The sequence below is a fragment of the Boleophthalmus pectinirostris genome, unplaced genomic scaffold (genome assembly GCF_026225935.1).
Source record: "Boleophthalmus pectinirostris isolate CB_2022bp ecotype Guang Dong unplaced genomic scaffold, ASM2622593v1 HiC_scaffold_19, whole genome shotgun sequence".
Taxonomy (NCBI): Eukaryota; Metazoa; Chordata; class Actinopteri; order Gobiiformes; family Gobiidae; genus Boleophthalmus; species Boleophthalmus pectinirostris.
This window is the reverse complement of record NW_026571140.1, coordinates 27188913-27210664: the sequence shown is the minus strand read 5'-3', so window position 1 is coordinate 27210664 and position 21752 is coordinate 27188913. Positions and strand designations below refer to the sequence as shown.

Here is a 21752-nt window from a genome sequence, read left to right as displayed (position 1 = left end):
TATTAATGACATCTCTTTCTTCCATTTTACAACCTTACTCATCATATTGCATAGCAAGGAGAATTATAATTTTGAAATAAGATTGCAAGATATTCAATCAAATCAACAAAACTGACTGTAGAGCATTAATTTTATTTAAAAATAGTTGTGCAAAGTACATCTTGTTTTGCATCATAGAAACACAAACAAAAACGTGCCGTAAAAAAAATAATACTGATAAAACATTCACGCTCCTAACTCAACCATTGTGCTTAGATATTCTCACTTTTGTTATTTTATAAACTGCTAAAAATGCATATCTCTTATCTCCTCTGAAAAATACTGCATTGACAACAGAGAAAATGTTTAATGTATAAATAGAACCTGATGTATAGATTATCTCCTATCTTTCCCTGGACTCTTCTGAATCTAATTTGGTAAGATTCATTATTTAGAGTAACAAACAACATTACATAGGCCATTTCATTCACCCCTAAAAACTTAATAACTGGCATTGACAACTAAAAACAAGGAATACTATTTTAGGAGTGAATACCCGTTTACAGTAGTAGTTTTGATTTTTTTTTTCTTTCTTTGGGTTAGTCATGTTTAGAACTAATACAGCAATTGTGTGAGATATGGTTTAGCTCTATTAGACCTGAAATAGCTCTGTTATAGACCTGGATTAGACCTGGTGGAATTCAAAAGGCCAAAAGATTTTCTTATGTGGTACTTGGTGAGAAAGGCTTGAAGTTGCTCTTGTCCAAACATGGAGACTTTTACTTGCGTATTTCTGCAGTGCCTAGAATTTTCAGTATGCCATTTATTAAACTAGTGGTGTTTTTATTGCCATATATTCTCATTGTCATAAATCTTGAAAAAGAAGCTAACTCACTGTAAGTTTGCCCCTTTATATATCTGACCTGTTGGCCTATTGGCATCACCCGACTGTCTACAGGGAGATAGTAATATTTAATGCCATAATATGAGAAACATTCCACAGCAACAAAATCTTCATGGAAACAAGCAGGTACCTTTCACAAGAAAATTACATTGCGCACCTTTAAGAACCTATCTTCAGCAATGTGGTAGAAAATTGACAACCTCTCACCACTATCCAGAGCGGTTACAGTTTTCAGTGTCTTTTTACACTTTACCTGCAGAAGACCTCAAAGTTTGGACACATTTAATGCTATTCCCCCGAGCGTGTTTCTAAGTCTGTGATTAAGACGTTTCCATCCGACTGTGAACTTGTTTGTCGATAATAAGCACTTCCAATCCCCCGGAAATGTCCCTGGTTCCTCCTGTAAACAAGGTAGAAAGCTCCAGCCAGCAGAGCAAAGACTACTACAGCCACCAGGACTGCAGCAGCTATAACACCATGATGTAAACCTAAAATAATATAAAAAATAAATGAGAGAAAATATGCAAACTTATTTATCAAATTGGGTAATGAGGGTAATTGAGATTTTTAATGCATTTTTTAAAGATACTATAAAGCAATTTTCAGAGCAATATGTGTCAACTATAATTTGTAATGGGGAAATCTATAATGCAACAATTACACCACGCATATTTGTCTAAAGTATTGCATTGTAGATACTGTTTGTATGATGTTGTGGATCCAGCAGTGAAAATAAAGACTCTAAACAAAGACAGTCAGATATAAAAATGTCACTTTACCATTTAGTGGTTCGGCCTCCACTTCAGCATCTTTATCTGCAAAAAAAACCCCACAAATGATCTGTATATCTGTTTGAAGCTTTTCATTACAAGATTAAATATGTTCTTAAAAAGCAATCACTATCTACTGATGGCAGCTAATAGTAGTTGTAGATGAGATAATTTGACATTTTCAACATAAAAAATTAAGTCAAGGTTATTCTCTCCAATATTAGTATTAAAAATTACTACACTGCACATTTACCAATCAACCATTAGCCAACCATTGTTCTATCTATGGTTTACTTTACTGCAATACAATGTTTTACACTGTGGTGTCCGTGCACCTAGCATATAATATTGAATAATTATGGAAACACTTGTGACCTCTTGTGGCTATTACATTATTCTACACACATTGTCAACTTTTGGAATTAATTGATCAGTGGTGGCCAAAGATCCCAAATAATTATGAAAGCTATGTATAAATAGTGTGCTGATTTTTAAAGAGTTTCTGACATGAAAATGCTGTGTACTTACATGTGGTAGTTTTACACACAAAGCCGAGATTTTGTTGGCACTGAGTGAGGTACCAGACCCCATCGGCTGCTTTGGTCGAAACACACGTATCTGTGGAGAGTTGACTTCGGTCTGGGGGTTTGCTTGGCCAATTTGTGTACTCTACTGGAGTACCATCGACCCAGTTCAAACTTTCAGCTGTAAATAATGGGATATCTTTCATTACTAAAGCTATATAAGTATTTGTAAGTGATATGACTGTTGAGTCTTACTGTCGATATTAAAGAACATGCCCAACCACACGGCCTGATGAACAAACCCAAGAGACCATAGTTGTTCCAAGATAAACAGGTTTTCATTCTCTGTTTCAATGGTCAGCACATCTGAACTGTTCACTAAATAAATAAAAACAGCATACATAACATATTACTGATTGTGCTAACAGTCCCACATGCAGCCTGTAGGGGGAGTGTCAACACAGCCTATTGTCGGGCATAGAAATGAATTCAGAGCAATAATTCAGCAGCAATGACACTGGTCAATTCTAATATCAAATTTACAAACAAATCTCTTTGGGTCTATACTTCTTTAATATATTAACACCAGATACACCAGGGTATTTGGTGTAAAACCAAAAACTTTTTACTGTTATTGCAATTATGTAAAAAGCATATGTTATTTATGTTGTATTTTTGTCATTAATGGCCATTAATGCATATTTAACCTACATTTTTGTCTGCAGTGGTTCCGTGCTTCTTCCAGAGGGAGTCGCTGCACCACGGGCTCAAAGTCGTAGCAAACACTTCTAAATTTCACCCATGTTGAGGGACACAAAACTTCACTTGTGCTCATAGCCTTAGTTACTGCATAAAAAAGAAAAAAAAAAGTATTACAATGCCATATTGAGTAGTTTTAGTGTTGTGCCCCAGAATATGTTAAACACTTAAAGAGGCAGTGAAAAATTATACTTTTTATACTTTTAATTCCTGGTATATGACCTGTATATGCAAATATATATAATTTCTGTTCAAAAGCATAATGAACAACCATCAATAACATTATTTTTTTATGTATTTTATTTTAATTTACTTTGTTTATTTGCTATTTGCGAACTACTACACATAACATTTTATTTTTGGGGGGCTTTCCCACGAACCACAATCTATCGCCAAGTACCCCACATATTTTCCTAATGGCAGTAATTCTGAACTGCTTATGTTCAAGAAATGAATACTGAAAGTTGCAAGACAAAAGATCAACTGTACTATCGTGCTGTGCAGCCATATTATTGTATTTACACTCCTACTCTATTTAAATATGATTGGTGTAGCACTAACTTAGCTCTGGGACATGGCACAGTGCTCCAGGCAGCGTGGATACACAGTCTGCTCTCCTCCAGCCTCCGTTCACGTCCATGTAAACGCAGTCTCCGGTCAGAAACTCATCCTCATCGTCCGTGCTGTCCCAGTGAGTGTAGACCATGTCATTGCCATCGGACCACTGATAGTTAATACCACTCTGCAAAAAAAGACACATTTAGAAAAATATTACATTAACCCAAATCTACATACATACTACTTTATGGCCTCATATGGTTAAGATAAAAGTGCCTAGTGCCCAGTTAAATTATGTTACTTGCATAAAAAGGTGACAGGTAGGAGTGACTTTTGTCAACATCCAGTTCACTATGTTGTATTACATAATTATACCACAGTCTGTGGGAATTCTAACCGCACAGGTAGTCTGGCAACAGTTAATCACTGTTATATATCACTACGCTGTGAGCATCACCATAACAAAGGGTAAACAGATTAACTACTGTTAGGAAAGACTAGTTTCAACAAAACAGAAATAATTGATGCTTTGAACACAATATGGACAGCCAAAAGGTTCAGATTTAAAAGTGAACTATTTTCAATTTGTGGGATCAAATTTAAAGTTTCAAAGTTTAGTCCTTACATAACTGCTCTTTCTAATTAACTTATTTCAGCCATTTCACCAACTGATAATGCTTTTAATAACACTGAAAACTAGTCACCATTTAAGCATGGTTAAAGTGACATACTTTAACCATGCTTAAATGATCCATACACACAGTATAATGAAAAGATCAACAATTTTCATATCCTGCTGATTTCAAACTTCAGCAAGAGGCTTAAGTATTTAAATAGGATTGTTACGTACATCTCGGCTGTAGAGTCCAATCCAGTGCGGAGCTGCCAGTCTGTTCACCAGCACAGTGAGGAAGGCCTGGTGGTAAGGGTCTGTAATGCTCACCAGCTCAGAGCGTCTCTCCGAACACAACTGCATTGCATCGTACCAGCTTATGTTTCCAGACACCACGCGGTAGTTGTGATCACGGTACTCGATCTTCTCACGCGCAGAAGGCGGTCTGTACGAGTGAGTGGGGGGTTTAGAGGTATCTGTGAAAGTGATACAAAAACAGGCATGTTTACAGGGTTAGCGTTAATCGTGTTGTCATGAAACGGCGGCAGTAGCTCAGTGGTTGAAGTCCAGTTGTGAGTTGTTTATTGCAGTCATTTGCAGTGACATCTAAAATTTACACCATTAGAAATGCATGTAGCAGTTACCACAATACACACAAAAAAATTTCAACACAGTCTGAAAAAAACCCAAAATAGATTTAAACAGCACATTTTTAGGAGCCTGAGATCAATACGAACATTCATGGTCCTGTTTTTGAGTTTGATTTTCAACAAAAAAGTCAAATTTGAATAACAGAGCTTCTAACAGAGTAATGCTTTCAGTTAGCTTCATGTCCTCAGGGAATGTTGATGGCGTCAGCTGCAAAGTGTCAATACGACATGTCCTTGGCAAGTCACGTCATCAACACTGCCTATGTATGAATAAGGTATGTGTATGAATGGTGGTTGTCTGAGGGATTGATTATGCACATTGGTAGAAATATCTTACTACCAGGAGTGGAGTAAATGAATGATGACTACAGTATAGCACTTTTAGAGAATCCAGGGTTGTAGCAATACAAATGTAAGGTATTATTCTTATTACACAGTGATGAATGACAAGTAATTAACATGTAATTGCCATAATTACTAGGGATGCTATAGGACACAATTTCCACAGGATGAGATGAGATTGGATCTATGAGAACGAGACAAGATGAGATTTTGACATAATTCTTAATATATACATTTTGTGATTCAGTTTACAATTCTGGCCTCACAATATTTGTTGACATATTTTTCTTTCAGTAAAGCATTACTTTTAGGAAATATATTTAACTAGATATAACTTACCACATAACACTTGTAACACACTGTAAACAAAAAACTCTCACAAGATGATTTTGATCTTGTACCAGCCCTAATAATTATACTTTTAGTAATCATACTATTTCCTATTACAGTGCTTTAAGTAAGCATTAAACAACAAGGAGGCATGTGTTATGCAAGTTTTAACTCACGCTGTGGAGTTGTAGGTGTTCCTCCATGAAGTGCCTTAAAACTGCATAATGCATGGCTCCAAATTGTTTAATGCACTTATACCACAGCTACAAACTGAAATGTATCATCTGTGAATCTGAAAAGCTTTCCACTGTCTGTAAATGTCTCAAATTAGTTATTTCTATGTTTTAAATTAAGCTAGTCCCTACAGTAGAGCATCTGTTTACCCGTTGCTATGGTGTTGGCGATGGCAGCAGAGCAGTAATATGTAAAAGCATTAAACAACAAGGAACAGTGCGTTAAAACTGAATAACGCACGGCTCCAAGTTGTATAATGTGCTTAAGCCACAGCTACAAACTGAAATGTCTCACTTGTGAATGTGAAAAGCCTGTTCCCTGTCTGTAAATATCTAAAATATCACTTATTTCAATGTTTTAGATTATGCTAGTTACTATACTATACAGCAGTTGAGCATTTGTTTACCCATTGCTGTGGTGATGTCATGGCGATGTGTGCAGAGCAGTGATATAGAGCAGTGATTTGGCTGTTGCCGGACTACTTGTGCGTTATGCAGTATTAACGCACGGAAGTTTGACATTGGAATTTTCACTGACCAAAGTATAATTACTTTTAGACCATTTCAGTTTGGTCTTCTCTTTCTGATATTTTTAACATGGAAATCTAAGTAATGATGAAGATGTGAAATAGTGAGTCTTACCTTGTGCTTTTTGACAAACAAATCCATAGCCTGAGGTGCTGCACTTTTCATCGTACCATTTTCCTGTCAGGTGGAAGTTGTGATTATTCGACATGACGACGCACAATGGTTCAAGTTCAGGTTCAAATCCATGAAGCCACTCGTATTCCTTTGAGGTAATAAAACACAATATTTGAGGTTTACTTACTCATAACTAAATTACTGACTAGCTAATTCATTCTTAATCAGGCTCCTGCTGCTCCACTCCAACAGTGAGAGATATAGGACTACACTTAAATCACACTCCATACAACTGTACAACAATAATATCAACAAAATATCTATATTGTGATGTGTGAGTTACTGTGTCCAAATAATTTCCCTTGTGGATCTATAAAGTTTATCTAAATCTAAATCTATCTAAATAAATGAATATAAAAGATTACATTGATAGTAAGATGGCTCTTGGGTTCAACAGGAGACCAGTTTGTGTAGGTGACAGTTTTCCCGCTGGTCCAGGCCGAGGTGTCATCGTTCTGAAGCCCAATCCACACTCCCACAGAGCTGCCCTGCAGGAGCATCGTGATGAAGGCTGCCAGCAACAAGGACAATTGCACATTACATTCACAATCAACATCAGAGCAGAAATTAGTTTAGGGCAGGAGCTCAAAATGCATGTTGTAAATGGCAAACCTATTAGGACTGTAAGGGTAATCGCAACCGAAATTTTAATGGAATTAGCAAATCACACAGACAGCTTTTATTTGTAACCCTGTAGTTCTACTACTGACATGTTCTGAAATGATTATGCAGCTTGAACTGAATGGTATTAGTTTATCGGATCTCTTCATCTGCTTCTCCTCTACTCATACATGTACAAACTTATATATATATATATATATATATATATATATATATATATATATATATATATATATATATATATATATATATATATATATATATATATATATATGTGTGTGTGTGTGTGGTGTGTATACATATATATGTATATATATATATATATATATATATTATATATATATATATATATATATATATATATATACACACACACACATTTTTTTTTTTTACATTATAAGGTTATTTTGCCATAAAAGTACACCCGAAGTAAACAATGACAATTAAAAAACTGTGATATTTATTAGACCAATAATTCATGGTGGAAAAAAAATTGGTGCATTATTGTTTTTTGAATGGGAGAGGATTATGTGTGAAAAAATGTCCTATTCCCATTGACTTTCATTATAAAAACACGTCATTACTGAAAATTTATAATAAGATGGATTCCAGCAGAAATCAGGACAAAAACTGGTTTGGTTGTTTTGATCTGAAGGTAAAGTTGGTTCAAATTTCAGCCTCTGATGTTAAAGTTCCTTAATGTCTTTAAAATGTGAACTTTGAACATAATCCTGCTATCTAAAGATAAAATGCAGATCTAATTGTAATTAATGCTTGTCAAAAAATGCAATTACATATTTTTTCCAAAATCTTGCAGCCCTAAAACCTTTCCTTGTGAAAATATGACAACACTTTTTAATGTTTTCCACCTTGTTCAATTTCATTTTCTATAGCCACCAGGGTCCCCTCAAAAGAAGAGCAGATGGACTCGGCATCAGTCCAAGTCTTTCCATCCTCAGGAACCTCCGGAAGGTGAAGGAGGAGGCACTGCACACACCAACAATAAAATCACTCTGGAAATCTTGACAACCGTGAAGTAATTTGATTATTTATTGGTGTAATTATTAGAAAACCTTGTGTCCAAAATACAGCCATTTCTCTGGACATGCCCCAATATAATGAGGCTCTCGAGGGGTTTCCAGCACCGACACAGTCCTCCTCTTACACACGTAACCATGGAGATCACTGCATGGACTGACCGACCACTTTCCTACAACAAATGAGCAGTGGTGAGGCAAGCCTGTTTTAGTATCCTATTAAAGGAAAGAAACTACGCAAATTAACCTAATTATAATTGTTGACCCTTCTCATTTACACACTCAAAGTTGTATCCACAGTGATTCATGCGTGTCTGAGTCAACTTTATTCTCCTGCAATAATATAGTATTGCTTCAGAAATTTGCGTTTTATACTCTGCTCTGCTCTGTACATACTTTGTCATATTTTTTCCTTAATTTCTGATATAAGTAGGATTCAGCAACATCACAAAGCCATTTTGGCACATATAAAAAATCTGGTGCTCACTATTTTGAACAGTAGATATCTATAGGGGGTGCTGTCCACATGGTCCAGAAGGACGGTTGTGATGACTTTTTCTTTAAGTATGTGGTTTTAAATCAGTAATGCAATTTAAAATGTCTCATATCTAAAATATCGATACACATATGTAATAGATTATAACTATAGCAGAAAAACTAAATATGTCTTCATTAATGGAAAAAGCTAACGGAAATTACATGATACAGAGTATTACTTTTGACTGGGCTTACCTGTAGACGAGGACATGGTCACACACATCCCATTGATCTTTTTGCCACCATGGAGACCTTCTGACCAGTTCTGAAACTCTAATTCAGTCCCATCAGCCCACCTATGATAAACAAGATAACAAGATGGATACTGTAATTTAAACACAGTTTAACTATCTCAATTAATATGTTAAATGTAATATAATACCTGGCCTCTGTTCCTGGTAGGCCAATGGAAAGACCAATCCACCATTCAGTTGGACCTAGAGAATACTGTGAGGGGAAAAATATAATCTTAAAACCAGACAAGTGACCATTATTTTCACGTTTTTACGTGTGGTTCAATATAATCAAATTCAAGGTGCATGGTGTTAATTGTGGTAAATCCCAGGCACAGCAATAACATGGAGATGAATTTATACTTTCGTACTTTGTTTCGGAGATATCTATTTTCTGTGTACTTTCTTCGCCTTGATTGTTGAGTTGCATTTTATGTTGAAGACTCATGTTCGAAATAATCAAACAAACAAACCAAGCAATAACATGTCCATGGGGGCAAGCAGATGGCAGACCCTCCACTAACCTTAAGAACTTACATAACCAAAATTCTCTAGGCTTTCCAGGTGCTTTGATGTGACTTTTCTGCATCATACATACAGGGTTATGTATTTATATTTTACATGCAAGCTCAAACCAGTACCCAACAAGTACAAGAACACATCCTGAAATAATCATACAGACCCTTCGCAGGCGCTCTTTGATGAAGTGAAGCTCTTCTCTGGAGTGAATGGACAGCAGGTAGGACCCCATCATCTGACAGGCCAGAGACACAGCGTCCCAACTGAATGGCTGCTTGGCCAGAAGATACTCAGCACCGCGGTAAAACACCCAGGGCTCACTTTCTGTAGGAGACACTTTATTAATCCAAAGTACAGCCAAACATGTTCAAAGATTGGTTTTCTCTTTAAAAGACCCATATTACGCAAAACTAATTCTTGTAGGTTTAAGCCATGTTATAATGCTGTTACCTCATCAAAAACATACAATACCTGGAGCTGTGTTTAGTTTTATTCATATATGTTTGAGTAAACCTGCATTATTAGACTTCCAAAGCTCAAAATACTCTATTGCACCTTGTGATGTCATGAAACAGTAGTTTTCAAGTTAACAATTAATGTTTACCTTTTGTTCAGTAGAGAGCTGAAATTATCCAAATGATTCTAGTGAAGATGTATGGAGTTTAAAAACACAGTATCACACTTTCTGTATGATATCACAAGGTAGAACAAAGTATTTTTTTAAAGAGACAAACAGTGAAAATATGCAGGGTTTGTGTGTTAAAGATGTGAATGAAACAAAGCACAACTCCAGATATGTTTTTGACAACATTATAACATAGATCAGATGTTGTACCAAAGGAGGAGAATACAAATGATTTTCTTTTGTTCATGTAAATTGTGTAACATATGCACTAAATGTATTGTAATGTAATGTAATGCCTACTTTCCTATAGCAAATTCAATAATAAACAAATAAAGGTACCCTTATGGATAACAGTCTCTTTATAATTAAGGTTAAAGGTGCCATCCGCATGTTTGTTTAATTTAATTTTTTTTTTTTACTAGTGGTGGCATATGAAAATACAACAGCAGCGGGCGGCCAGTCTAATTACAGATGGTAGATCTGAGGAACACTTTTTTTGTCCAAGTATAAAAAAAATTTCCTCTGTATTTGACCCATCTTTCAGTGCAGCTGGGGCAACCTATCAACAGACCCATGTCTTCTTGAGGTATGTTCAGGACTACCTACATGTATAGTCAATGAATTGACAAGAGTGACTTACGCTCGGTGTACCAATATGGCTTTAGGAGCTGATCACCTGAAATCAAACCAATCAAAATCTTTACACTGCTTGTTTTTCGATATCTAGAGTTACAGTTGTTGCTTGTACCTTTGTGCATCTTACAAATCCACTCATATTTTTTGTCACAGGGTTTTGGCGCAAAGCTGTCGGTCATGTGACTAAACACAGCACAGTCTCCTATAGATTCACTGTTCTTGTCTTCTATAAATGATGTCACAACCTATCAATAGAAAATGTATTAGTTCTGTGGATCAGGAGGATTAAAATATGATGATTATTATACTTACTGGGCTGTCATCTGACCATTGCCATGATGAAGGATTTTCAGGATCTCTTTTGTTCAATCCCATCCAAAACCAGCGACCTTCTGTTCTGAAAAAGAGGAAAAATGTGAAATGTTTTCTTTCATCAGATCTGATCTGCGGAGAGGTGAATTCGTTTACAAAAAGTTTTCATGTATTTCTAGATATTTTTGAGTAAAAATTTTGAATAAAACCACCTGTAATTGAAAGAACGCTAGATAGAAATGTTGAAAATGTAGAAAATACCAGATCTGGATTCAACGTTTTGAAATACTATCCCCAAGAGCCAGACTGAACCAACCAAACTCTGTGCCAGGCATAGAAAATAACCCAAAACTCCAACCACAAAGGCCAGAGCAAAAATAATTACACCAGTTGCGGTTTTAAGAAAGAAAGATGTACCAACTCTTCAAACATGGTGCTGAGGAGGCGCTTGACAAACAGCTGCTCCTCGTAGAACTGGAAACTGGCCAGTTTAGCTCCAAGAGCCTGGCAGAAGAAATCTGCCTCCATCCAGGAGCGCTTCATCAGGACCTTTTCATCATGGAACACCTGTACAACCAATAAACAACTTTGAGTATTCCGAGAACACTTTTGTTTTCAGAGAACATGCAGTCTACATCCAAGCAAACAGAAGGTTAAAATACATTGAGTAATCTAACTTCAGAGCTGATCTCATTCTGATCAACTATGAGCAATACATGGAATTATTGATAATACTTTGAATGTCGATTAATATTATGCAAATCAGATATCAAAATGTTAGAATGTTAGCACTAACCTTTGTGCATACAAGAGGTGGATAACAGGTACCATATATACAATAACTCATAACAGAAAAAAAATAATAATTGAGGGACCTCCCAATCTAATATTACCTTAAAACAGTGCAACATCCCTGGTTGTGAGTCCCAGCCAGGGGGACAGGGGGCATAGGCGGCCTTGTGGTCCTCTGTTAGTGGAGTGTCCTGGTAGTTCTCAATGTTTCGTTTACACACAGACAAAGCCTTGAAGGACTGACAGTGTTTAACCTCCCAGTGCCCCAGAGCAGGACCCCCGGAGATGGCAACACAACCACCAACACTCACTGAAGAGGGACAAGGAAAGGGGTAGTGAACATACAAATTTAAAAACAGCAATGACAGGGAGCTACTGGTTTTCATATAACAAAGGGAGCTCATGAAAAAGGAGTAGAGTCCATTGAGAGAAAAAAGATGAGTGCCTGATAGTTTTATTTTTCTCTGATAAGCTCTAAGCTTGCTGATAGTTCATAATTTGAGTATATTTTTTATGCAAATGTATTTATTTTCTTACAAAGTCTGTATCTTGAGTGTGAAAATTGCACTAGCGTTGCTACTATACAAAAAATATAAGTTGATATCAATAAAATATGAATAAAGAAAAGGCTAGATATTGAGTTTAAAATCAATTGTTGTGTCATTTCAGTCTCAATACTCACATTTCATTTCATTTGTGACTACTTCCAATAAACATATTGATTACCGGGCTGGTGCTTGTTCCAGTTGGTGAAGGTGAGAGGCACTTCTGTGTTATTATGAGATATCCACTGATACCCTCTCCGGTCCTCTTGGTCTCTGAGGCCTATCCAGTAAAACAAGCTGCTGTTGGCTCCCTTCTCCCTGAGTAAACTGTTGACAAATGCCTGTTCAAACCTAATAGAAAGTTAGAGATTATTATTTTTAAATACCAGACAATTTGTTTTTGGTAGACAAATTATATAAGTACTTGTTTGCCACAGTGAGTAGCGAGCCTTTGCAGTAATAGTCACTAATGGCATCATCAAAGTTGTGTTCATAGCTTGTCACAGTGTAGCAATGGTGACCATGTCTTTTCCAACCCTACAAATCAAAACATATTTAAGTAAGTTGTGTTAAACAGAAATCCTGCATATTTAGGCCGAGTTCTTCTCTCAAAGAGAAAACACTCTGTTCCAGCTTGTGATGTCATGTGATAAAACAGGAAGTGCTCCACTGTGTTTTTAAAGTCCATACATCTTCACTAGAATCACTTGGATCATTTCAGCCCTGAATTGCCAATCTCTACTGAACAAAAGGTAAAATGTAGCTGTTAACTTGAAAACTAGTGCTTCATGACATCACAAGGTGGAACAGAGCATTTTGAACTTTGGATATGACATCCTAACAATTCTGGACTTCTCAAATATGTGTGAATGAAACAAAACAAAACAATATTATAACATGGCGTACATGGCTTTGGTTAATATAGGACATTTAAAGCATTAGGAAGATGATTACTATGCGTAAATTAATTGTAGAAAAAATGTAATTGTCACATACTGTATATGTTTTTAGCATACCAACCAGCCCTAGTCATCACTTCACCTTTGATATTTTTAGTATGATTTAATTGTCACAAGTTACTTGGATTTGCACCACAATGTTTTTCATCTTTTTTGGGCCCTGTGTTCCTGGGTAGGAACGGGTCAAATGACTCAGATGGATATTCCTGTAAACAGACTCAATGAATGCCAAATGATTCGTCATCAGCCTCACTATGTGAATCTGTTCATTGTGTGGCACAGTGACCAACACACTCAGCCTGACCTCAAGCTCTGTGCCATCTATTTAACTTCTTTGTATCTACAATTAGCCAGTAAATATGGAGTAAAACTAACCAATTTAGCACAAGTTCATCCTTAATCACATTAACATGGATGCAGCCTATGTACTAGTATATATGTCAGATAAGTCCATCCTGCATCCTGCATTTAGGACAAAAACTGCATTGATGGTGAAAGTAAATCCAATGAGTAGTAAATCACAAAAAAACTGTCAACTGTTGCTTATCGGTTGCTGGAGTTAGAAAGAGAGATTTATGAATGAAGTGAAGGAGAAAATTAATTGAGGTGCAGAGTATGTGCTCTCACTATACTATTTTATTTACTATAAATTTTAATAGACTTGATTTTCAATACAGATTCTGATACCATGATAATAATAAAAAAAAACTCTTTATTTTCAACATTAACCCGTATACTTTATTTTATATTATATTCATGAGTTGTTATATCTGTGTAATCCCTCAAGTCGTCCAGGTAGGTTCTATAGTGGAATACATCAATGAGTATCAAATGCTCAAAGTATCTAGTTTCGATATTAGTTTTAGTATTTAATTTCTTACAACCTTAATATGGTTAGAACAAGGCAGGTGAAACAGGACAAAAAAACAGACCAAAAAACACAGTGCATTCTCTGATCTCACCTCAGGACAACCTTCGTCCCATGAATCCGAGGAAGAGACCAGGGTGTGACCTTTTTTGCGGCAAATGGCCGGATATTGCAAAGAACAAGATCTCAAAAACCAGTCACCCTCCTGTAGCGAGAATGTTGTTAAATTTGGGCACTTTCAGAATTGAAGCACATTTTGTACATGTACCTTCACATTGGCTGTGCCACAGAAAGTACCGTCTGATGGAGGGATTTGTGGGGGTTGGTTTTGGTGCCATGGGGCCAAAGTCACTGGTGAACCATCAAACCACTCAACAGCTGGAGATGAGTGCTGCTTCCAGAGACCAATCCACACCTCACTGCTGGACCCTGTTACTAGAATCATGAATAAAATTAAATACTCTTCTTTTTTTCATAAGTGTATTTGTTTAGGCTTTCATTGTCCCCGTATTAAAATAAATAAACACAAAATGTAATGCCCTCCCCCACAATATCCCTTACACAGAGACAAAAATAATAATGTCTATAAAAAAAAATAAAATTAAAAGACAAAATCAAAATAAACAACTAAATGAATGAAATAAAAGTCCATTTATTGCGTCGTTTTGTATTTGCTATCTTTGTATTTGTCTCGCTTCGAAGTCTGCTTGGGTTCTGGACGTCAAAATTCCATAAATTTTTCCATAGACTTTTTTGAAAAATGACTTATGCGACTTATATCAGCCCCTGTCCTCCAGCTGAAATATTATCTCAATAATTTCCCAAACGTGAATCTTTTATAAACTAAATATTGTAGAAAAAGAAATTATACTGTAATAGTTTGTAATGTTTTTTTTTTCTGTTACTAATAGTAGTGTAGTCAAGCAGGCGCCACCAAGTGCCTCATTTCATTTCATTTCTCTTGAGCGACTAGGTCAGGAATCGGAATACAATAGATGGTTTGTATGAATCTGGCCACCAGCCAATCAGCGAAGAGCCATACATTCTGTGTTGGCAACGATTCCTGAGATTGAGGATTTAAAGCCGGAAAATAGAGAATTTTTGGTGACGGGAAAGGACGTTATTGCCCTTCTTCCTATGGGATTTGGGAAAAGCTTAATATAGCAGTTATGCATTACATACATCACAACCAAATAGCAGCGATTGGTTAAATTAAAAAAGTGCCCGCCTACCGTTGAGCAAACCAATCCTAATGCTGCAAGGTCAGACAGTTTCCACGAAGTGAAACCGGCTGAGACATCAAGCTAATAAAAGTGTGTGGTACTGGTAAAATACAGTTAATACAGTTAAGAAACAGTAACATTTGACTCACTGTTTTGCAGGACATTGACGAGAAACTCCACTTCTGATAAGGAGTGAAGGCTGGTGAGGTTTGCTCCCTGGTCCACACAGGACTGTTTGGAGTTTTGCCAGTTTTGTGCTTTCTCCGTCACTCTGTAGCAGTATCCATTATGAGACAACCAACCATCATCACAGTCAGTGGGAATGTGCTGCCAGTTCTCTTTTAGACAAATCAGAGGAAAAATGAGAGAGGAAGAAAGGATTAGAGACACTTCATTCAACAGCTTCATGAAATAGCTGAGAGTGCAAAGGAAAAGGAGGTCGTGAGGGCAGTCTCCAGGTGCACAACAGCTGTTCAGACCAACGGCTTCTCAGAAAACACCATGAACCTTTGACCTCATTGTTCATTCATGGTTCATTCCACAGACATGTCCAATGGATCTCAAAAGAAACCAGCTTCTACAACAGGTGAATTTATGTATCGGTAATACTTTCATTTACTGACCACATATTGATGGCTAACTAATTGTAAAAGGCATAATAAGTGTTTAATTATGCCTGTTAGTTAGGCCTGTCATGATAACTAATTTTTAAATACGATAGATATACTGCTACAGAGAAAAATCACAATACATTACATAATATTGAAACTACTTTATGACACTGTCACAAAGCAGGACAATCCCAATAATCAATTTTAAAATATACAGTATTATTAAAAGGTATGAGCTCCAACAAATAAATAGCAGAATCCTTTATAGCTCATCGTATCGCACTGTACTGCAACAAAAATAACTGTTTCTATTATTGCAAAGAAAATGTGATAAATATTGAGCCCAAAAATAAGTCGACATAGTAATTATTGTGACAGAGCTACTATTACTACTATGTAAAAAGTGATTATAAATTATACATTTAATTTTACATGTTTCATACACTATCTAGTAGCTGTATAAACACTTGCATACCAGTTAGTAATTAGTTAGTAATTAATATGTGGTCTGGCTTAAACTAACTATCTATCTATCATTTTCTTTACTTCAGGTAAAGAAAAAAAAACATAATTATTTCTGTATCTGTTCTATGCAATTATTAGCATATTTATTTATTTACATCATTATTACTGTAATTCAAACATGTTAATTAATTTCTTGTCTTTTATGACTATACACCAGACTTTGTGATTTAGTTGTGTTTACATTTGATTATTCAGAAAGGATTAACCAAGAATCTAATGCCATAAACAGTAACTACTTTATATCAGACCCGAGGAGAATTAAACTGATAAATTAAATAATTTCAATACTTGCATCCTATAATGTGTTTTTTTTTTTTTTTTTTTTTTGTCTAATGTTTGTAAAGAGACAATATAATGCACTTAACTGTATGATGAAGGCTGACAATACTTTGCAAGTTATGACCGACAAAACACATTTTTTCTTTCTTTTTGTTAAATGTTTTGTTCTATTTGTAACATGTTTTGAATGCCTGACAAGTATGGAGTCTTTCAAAAAATAACTTTAACTCTCACTGTATAATATAGTTGTATATAAGATGCCTTACCCAGTGGCTCCACAGTCTGGGTGTTATTAGGGCTTTTCTTACAGATGTAGGGCAGAGCAGATGAACACTCCATGCCCTGCCACTGCTCCAAGTTGCCAGGATTATACACTCCACACTCACTCATTACTTGCATTGGCTTTGCAGGTAAAGCTTAAAAGAGAATAGAAGTTTAAAAAATTACTCAAAAGTCACGTAAAATTAACTCTTGTGAGCTTTAAGTCAAGTTATAATGTTGTTACATCATCAAAAAACCTACCAGGAGTTGTGCTTTGTTTCATTCACATGTTTGAGTAACCCTTTATTATTGGTCTGTCTACATCTCCAAAGAGCTCTAAATGCTTTGTCCCACCTTGTGATGTCATGTAGTGGTAGATTTCAAGCCAACAGCTACCTTTCCATTTGGGAGAGCTCAGTCTAAATATGCAGAATTTGTGTGCTAAACGTGTGAATCAAACAAAACACTACTCCAGGTATGTTTGTGATGAGGAAACAACATTATAACATCAGAAAATAGTGTAATAAGGGCATTTTAATATACATAAAAGCATATTGTTGTTACATTATAGGCCAAGAATGAATCCATTCAGTTCTTCCATAGATAGCACACAGAAATACTATGTATTTCAGTCACAAACACAGTATACTGTACCTGATGTAAAGTTGACAAAGGTGAGGGGTGACCCATCAGACCAGTGCCATCCTTGACTGTCTTTGATGTGATTTAGGCCAATCCACACTCTTACCCCCACACTGGCCAAGCGATCTTAAACAAACAAAATCAGAAGATAACATTTTATACTAAATTTGTCGCATATAGGTAAGTTGGGAAATATGTCGCAACAATATTTTTGACACAGTTTTTGATTGTGATTTGGTTTTAAAAATGTTATTAAACAGTGACACTGATAAAAACTGTAAGAGGTTAGCAGTGTTAAAGTGAAGATGTGCAATTATGAATATTTTAATTAAGGAAAGATCTGGTTTGACTATTATCACATTCACCAGGAGGTTTGACCGCTACACATTGGTGTCTGTGGAGATGTCTCTGTGCAGTTTAAAGAAAACGGCTGTACACGCATGTGCACTTTCTCAGGATCTTGTCAAACTAAAAATGCCACAAAATTAACTTAAAGGGGTTCTGTAGAAACAACTAGAACATTTACAAATTATAATTGTTCTGTTGTTGTTGGCCCCTACCTCTGATGTATCTGAGCTCGGACAGGCTGGTGATGCTGAGCAGGTTGCCTCCTTGGGCCTGGCAGGAGGAGTGGGCCTGGCTCCATGTCAGTATGGTGTGAAGGTTAAACTGGTAACACGCCTGTAGCTCAGAATTTGACTCCCAAAATGTTTCACAGGTAGAATCTAAACACCATTGGAGGTCGACAGTCAGAAAAACAGTAGACAATGAAGAAAACATCTGAACCACAAGATCCCTACAGAGATAGTCCTAAACCCAAATAAATATAGAAGCAATGGGAAGGAAGTAGAAACCTTCACCGGGCTAATTATGCAGCCAACCTCTGTAATCTTTATTGTGGTGATGCCAGAAGGGAGTAGCCAAAAGGAAATTGGTGTTTTAAAAAGCCAACAAAAATATGGACTCTAAGGACTAGTCCTTGCCCATCATTCTTTTCAACATAAATGTTTTGTGTAGGGATGGGATGATATTGGAAATTTCAAGGCCAAAATAATTGCGATTAAAGTTGCTGGATATGAATGGATATGAATAATGATAATTTTATGAATAGGTTCCATATTTAAACAGCTGTTATAAGAATGTACTTTGTCATAAATGAAAACAACAATTAACATCAAGGAGCTTGTTTTCTGCACATTCTGGTGAGAAAATGGCGATTATCTTTGTTGGCAATAATTGTCCCATAGCCTTGAGTTGAGTTCTTTGAATCCTACCATCAACAGGACAGAATCCCCAGCGCTCGTCCTGGTCATAGTGGGTGGAGGTGGCGCACCAGGGCAGGTGGTCCTCGCGCCCCTCAGTCGTGCATTCTGTGTACCATTTATTGTTGTACTTAAACGGAAAAGTGCAGGGATTCCCATGTGCATTACCCAAAAGAGTGTAGATTTCTGTAAAAATAGAATAAAGTCATGAATATTTCTTGGTAATTTATATTTTCAAATAATTACAATTTAATTTGAAGTGTATATTTTGACAATAATCAGTCAAAGCCAAGAATAACTTTCTCAGCAATTTGCAGTTTTCCTTCTACCGCTTCTGACACCTACTGGCATAAACCCAAGCATTGAAGGTTGTGAAAATGTTTTCTTAGGTTTTAACAAAAATATTCACTTGATGTGTAAAACTGTGACCTGGCGGTTCACGTGTGTTGGATCTGATGAGTGCATTACGGTAACTCCCTTACCTTCATAGGGATATGAACAGGGCCCTTCATTGTGACTTCCGTGCCTCTTCCAATTGTAGTAGGAGCTTTTCTTAGCTGTCACTACATCTCCAGACACTGTCAGTCTCCAGATAAATGGCCCGAAAATGCCATTGTCCTGACAGCGCCACCACATGAGCAAGTAGGAAGTGTCGCACTCAAACATGCCCAGAGGGTATGATGTATTCACTTTTAGCCCAAGGCACTGGCCCGTTCCGAGGTTGAACAGTTGTTGTCTGGAGACCCATTTCCACAACATGTGCCGGGTCAGGCGCTCACAGTCGGTCAGTCTCAGGACACCGTCTCCCACTGTGATGCACTTGTGCTCATCACTACTCTCCAGTACAAAATGATTCTTTTCTAGGAAGATAAATGCACAACAAAGTATGAGATAAATATTTTGGTATTAAAGATGAACTATGTTTCTGGAGATGGGCCTGTCTCTTACTTATCTCTTTGGAGATTAAGTCACTTAGCCTTGACTATTCCACAGTATAGTATTAAATGAATCTTTGAATGTGTCTATCTCTGCTGAGACAAGCAGGTTAGATCTGTGGAGAGGTGACCCCATTCACAATAACAATGCATGTTTTTCCAGGTATTTTTTGAGCAACAAAAAATACTGTAATTAAACAAATGGACACTAAATAAGTGTTAAACCAGGCTAACCAACTGAAGCAAAACTGTTGAAGTTTTTCTGTCCATATTTAGCCACATAAGAGAGCTCCCAAATAGTCAGACAATAATATCTCATGAGAAAGCATTTCCACTGTGGAAAACTGCATGTCCCCTGGTCTTCAGTCTCTGGACCTCTTGTTTGATTAAAGTATCACATTACGAGAAGGAATTGTGTTTATTTATGCGTTTAAAGGAATGCATTGCTCTAGACATATGACCCAGAAGAACATTTGGGGGATTTACTCCAACTTTTGTTTTGCCTCTAGTTACTCATTCACCACTAAAGCAGCAACTATGTTATTATCATGTCTGCTCCAGCAAGCCTCTGTATCATCCACACTGACCATCACTGTCTATTTCCTATCTAGCTGTAGCTATTTTTGTATCCTCTATTTTGTTTTCAGATGTTTAACCAGACTTTGTAGCGTGAATCTAACTAGTAACAGAGAGGTGGCTAAACAGTCTTGCTCTCCAGTCCCCAGACACGTCAAATTTTAAATTGGGCATTTCTTTCACTTTTTCTGCTAGTTAACCTAATGACAGGATGATATGGGGAATGTACTCTCTCTGACTCTCGTCTATACCAAAAGTCAAGCCTACAATCGTGAAACTTGGGCATCTTTTCAACACGGCCATGTTAAAAAGTCTGCATCAGCCTTAATGCTATGTAACCAGTATCCAGAGGTTGCACATTACTGACTTACTGTAATACTCCTCAAGTTGCTTCTTGTCCAGGACTTCGGTATCACAGACGCAGCCTTTCGCCAACAACATAACAACGCAAACAATCCCCGCGTAATCCGTGCGCCAAGGCGGTCCCAACATCATTTTACCGTTTGTGGAGCTGTACAGCAAAAGATCCGCACATTCCGAGTCTTGCTAATTGTACTGAGCTCGGTTTTTTTCCTCTCAGGCAAACTTTGGCCGAGTTGAGCTTGTCTTCAGCGGGGGACCAGAGGAGGAGCTGCCCTGCGCTCTCGGCATCACATCGAAGGGGCTATGCTACAGCTACATGCTGTGTGTACATTGAACTACAGTGGAACAGACCATAGCCCAGAGAAACCAAAGACCATAGCCCAGAGAGACCAAAAAAAAACAACAACAAACACACAGAAAATAATTTAGTAGTACAACTGGGGCATATTGCTAGAAAATTAGGTGCTCACTTTTGCAGGCGATCAAATATTATTAATAGTATGACATTTTTTATTAAAGGCAAGACTAAATGTATTTGCTCTTTAACATACAGCCACAAGGGGTCACAATTTCAAAGCAGTGTTTGGCTTAGTTTAGAGGATTGGGAGAGTTGGTGTAAAACTTTTTAAAAAGGGGAATTTTACAGTGTCGTGCAAATAGGTGTCAGGCTAGTTATCATGCAGTACTTTTTTCTTCAAGTTTAAAACCCTCTATCATCATCTAGCCCATTGCTGAACAGGCAGCCTATAACGAGCAGACCTGATACTCTTTAGTCCATAGAGTATTGAAAACCTATTGAAGGTGGTGGCACATAAAACTTCACATATAATGAAGCATTTTCTGGATGAAGTCTATGGGTGTCTTGTCTGGCCAGCCAAAATTATTTTCTTGTTATTGGTTTACCGGGCTAACAATATTTAACCAGATTTAATAAAATTAAATGTTGCATTCGGTTTAAAACAACTCAATAAATAGTGAATGTAATTTGGACTAATACCAACAATGTTTAATTTTATTCAGTGAAGTG

General features: G+C 36.7%; 1 protein-coding gene across 1 annotated transcript; it reads right to left on the bottom strand.

The window, feature by feature from the left end:
• Nucleotides 1-154: 154 nt before the first annotated feature.
• Nucleotides 155-20981, bottom strand: pla2r1 (phospholipase A2 receptor 1). The gene is made up of 30 exons (XM_055154441.1): nucleotides 20734-20981; nucleotides 19334-19711; nucleotides 18864-19037; nucleotides 18150-18314; nucleotides 17602-17715; nucleotides 16953-17102; nucleotides 15421-15609; nucleotides 14317-14483; nucleotides 14143-14253; nucleotides 12646-12758; nucleotides 12403-12572; nucleotides 11778-11986; nucleotides 11306-11451; nucleotides 10885-10969; nucleotides 10685-10817; nucleotides 10577-10612; nucleotides 9475-9635; nucleotides 8942-9006; nucleotides 8755-8855; nucleotides 8059-8195; nucleotides 7855-7972; nucleotides 6730-6875; nucleotides 6305-6452; nucleotides 4345-4583; nucleotides 3498-3678; nucleotides 2889-3023; nucleotides 2433-2555; nucleotides 2182-2358; nucleotides 1663-1698; nucleotides 155-1371 (listed from the first exon to the last, which is right to left on the bottom strand). Exons 1-30 carry the CDS (start codon nucleotides 20855-20857, stop codon nucleotides 1172-1174), a joined length of 4431 nt encoding a protein of 1476 aa, XP_055010416.1. The 5' UTR covers nucleotides 20858-20981; the 3' UTR covers nucleotides 155-1171.
• Nucleotides 20982-21752: the final 771 nt, after the last annotated feature.

Excerpts from the sequence above, each read along its gene's own strand:
- pla2r1 (XM_055154441.1), bottom strand. The coding sequence starts at position 20,857 with ATGATGTTGGGACCGCCTTGGCGCACGGATTACGCGGGGATTGTTTGC. Across the intron at positions 19,712-20,733 it reads GCAACTTGAGGAGTATTACA|AAAAGAATCATTTTGTACTG; the intron begins GTAAGTCAGTAA and ends TTATCTTCCTAG. Across the intron at positions 15,610-16,952 it reads CCAGACTGTGGAGCCACTGG|AGAACTGGCAGCACATTCCC; the intron begins GTAAGGCATCTT and ends TTTGTCTAAAAG.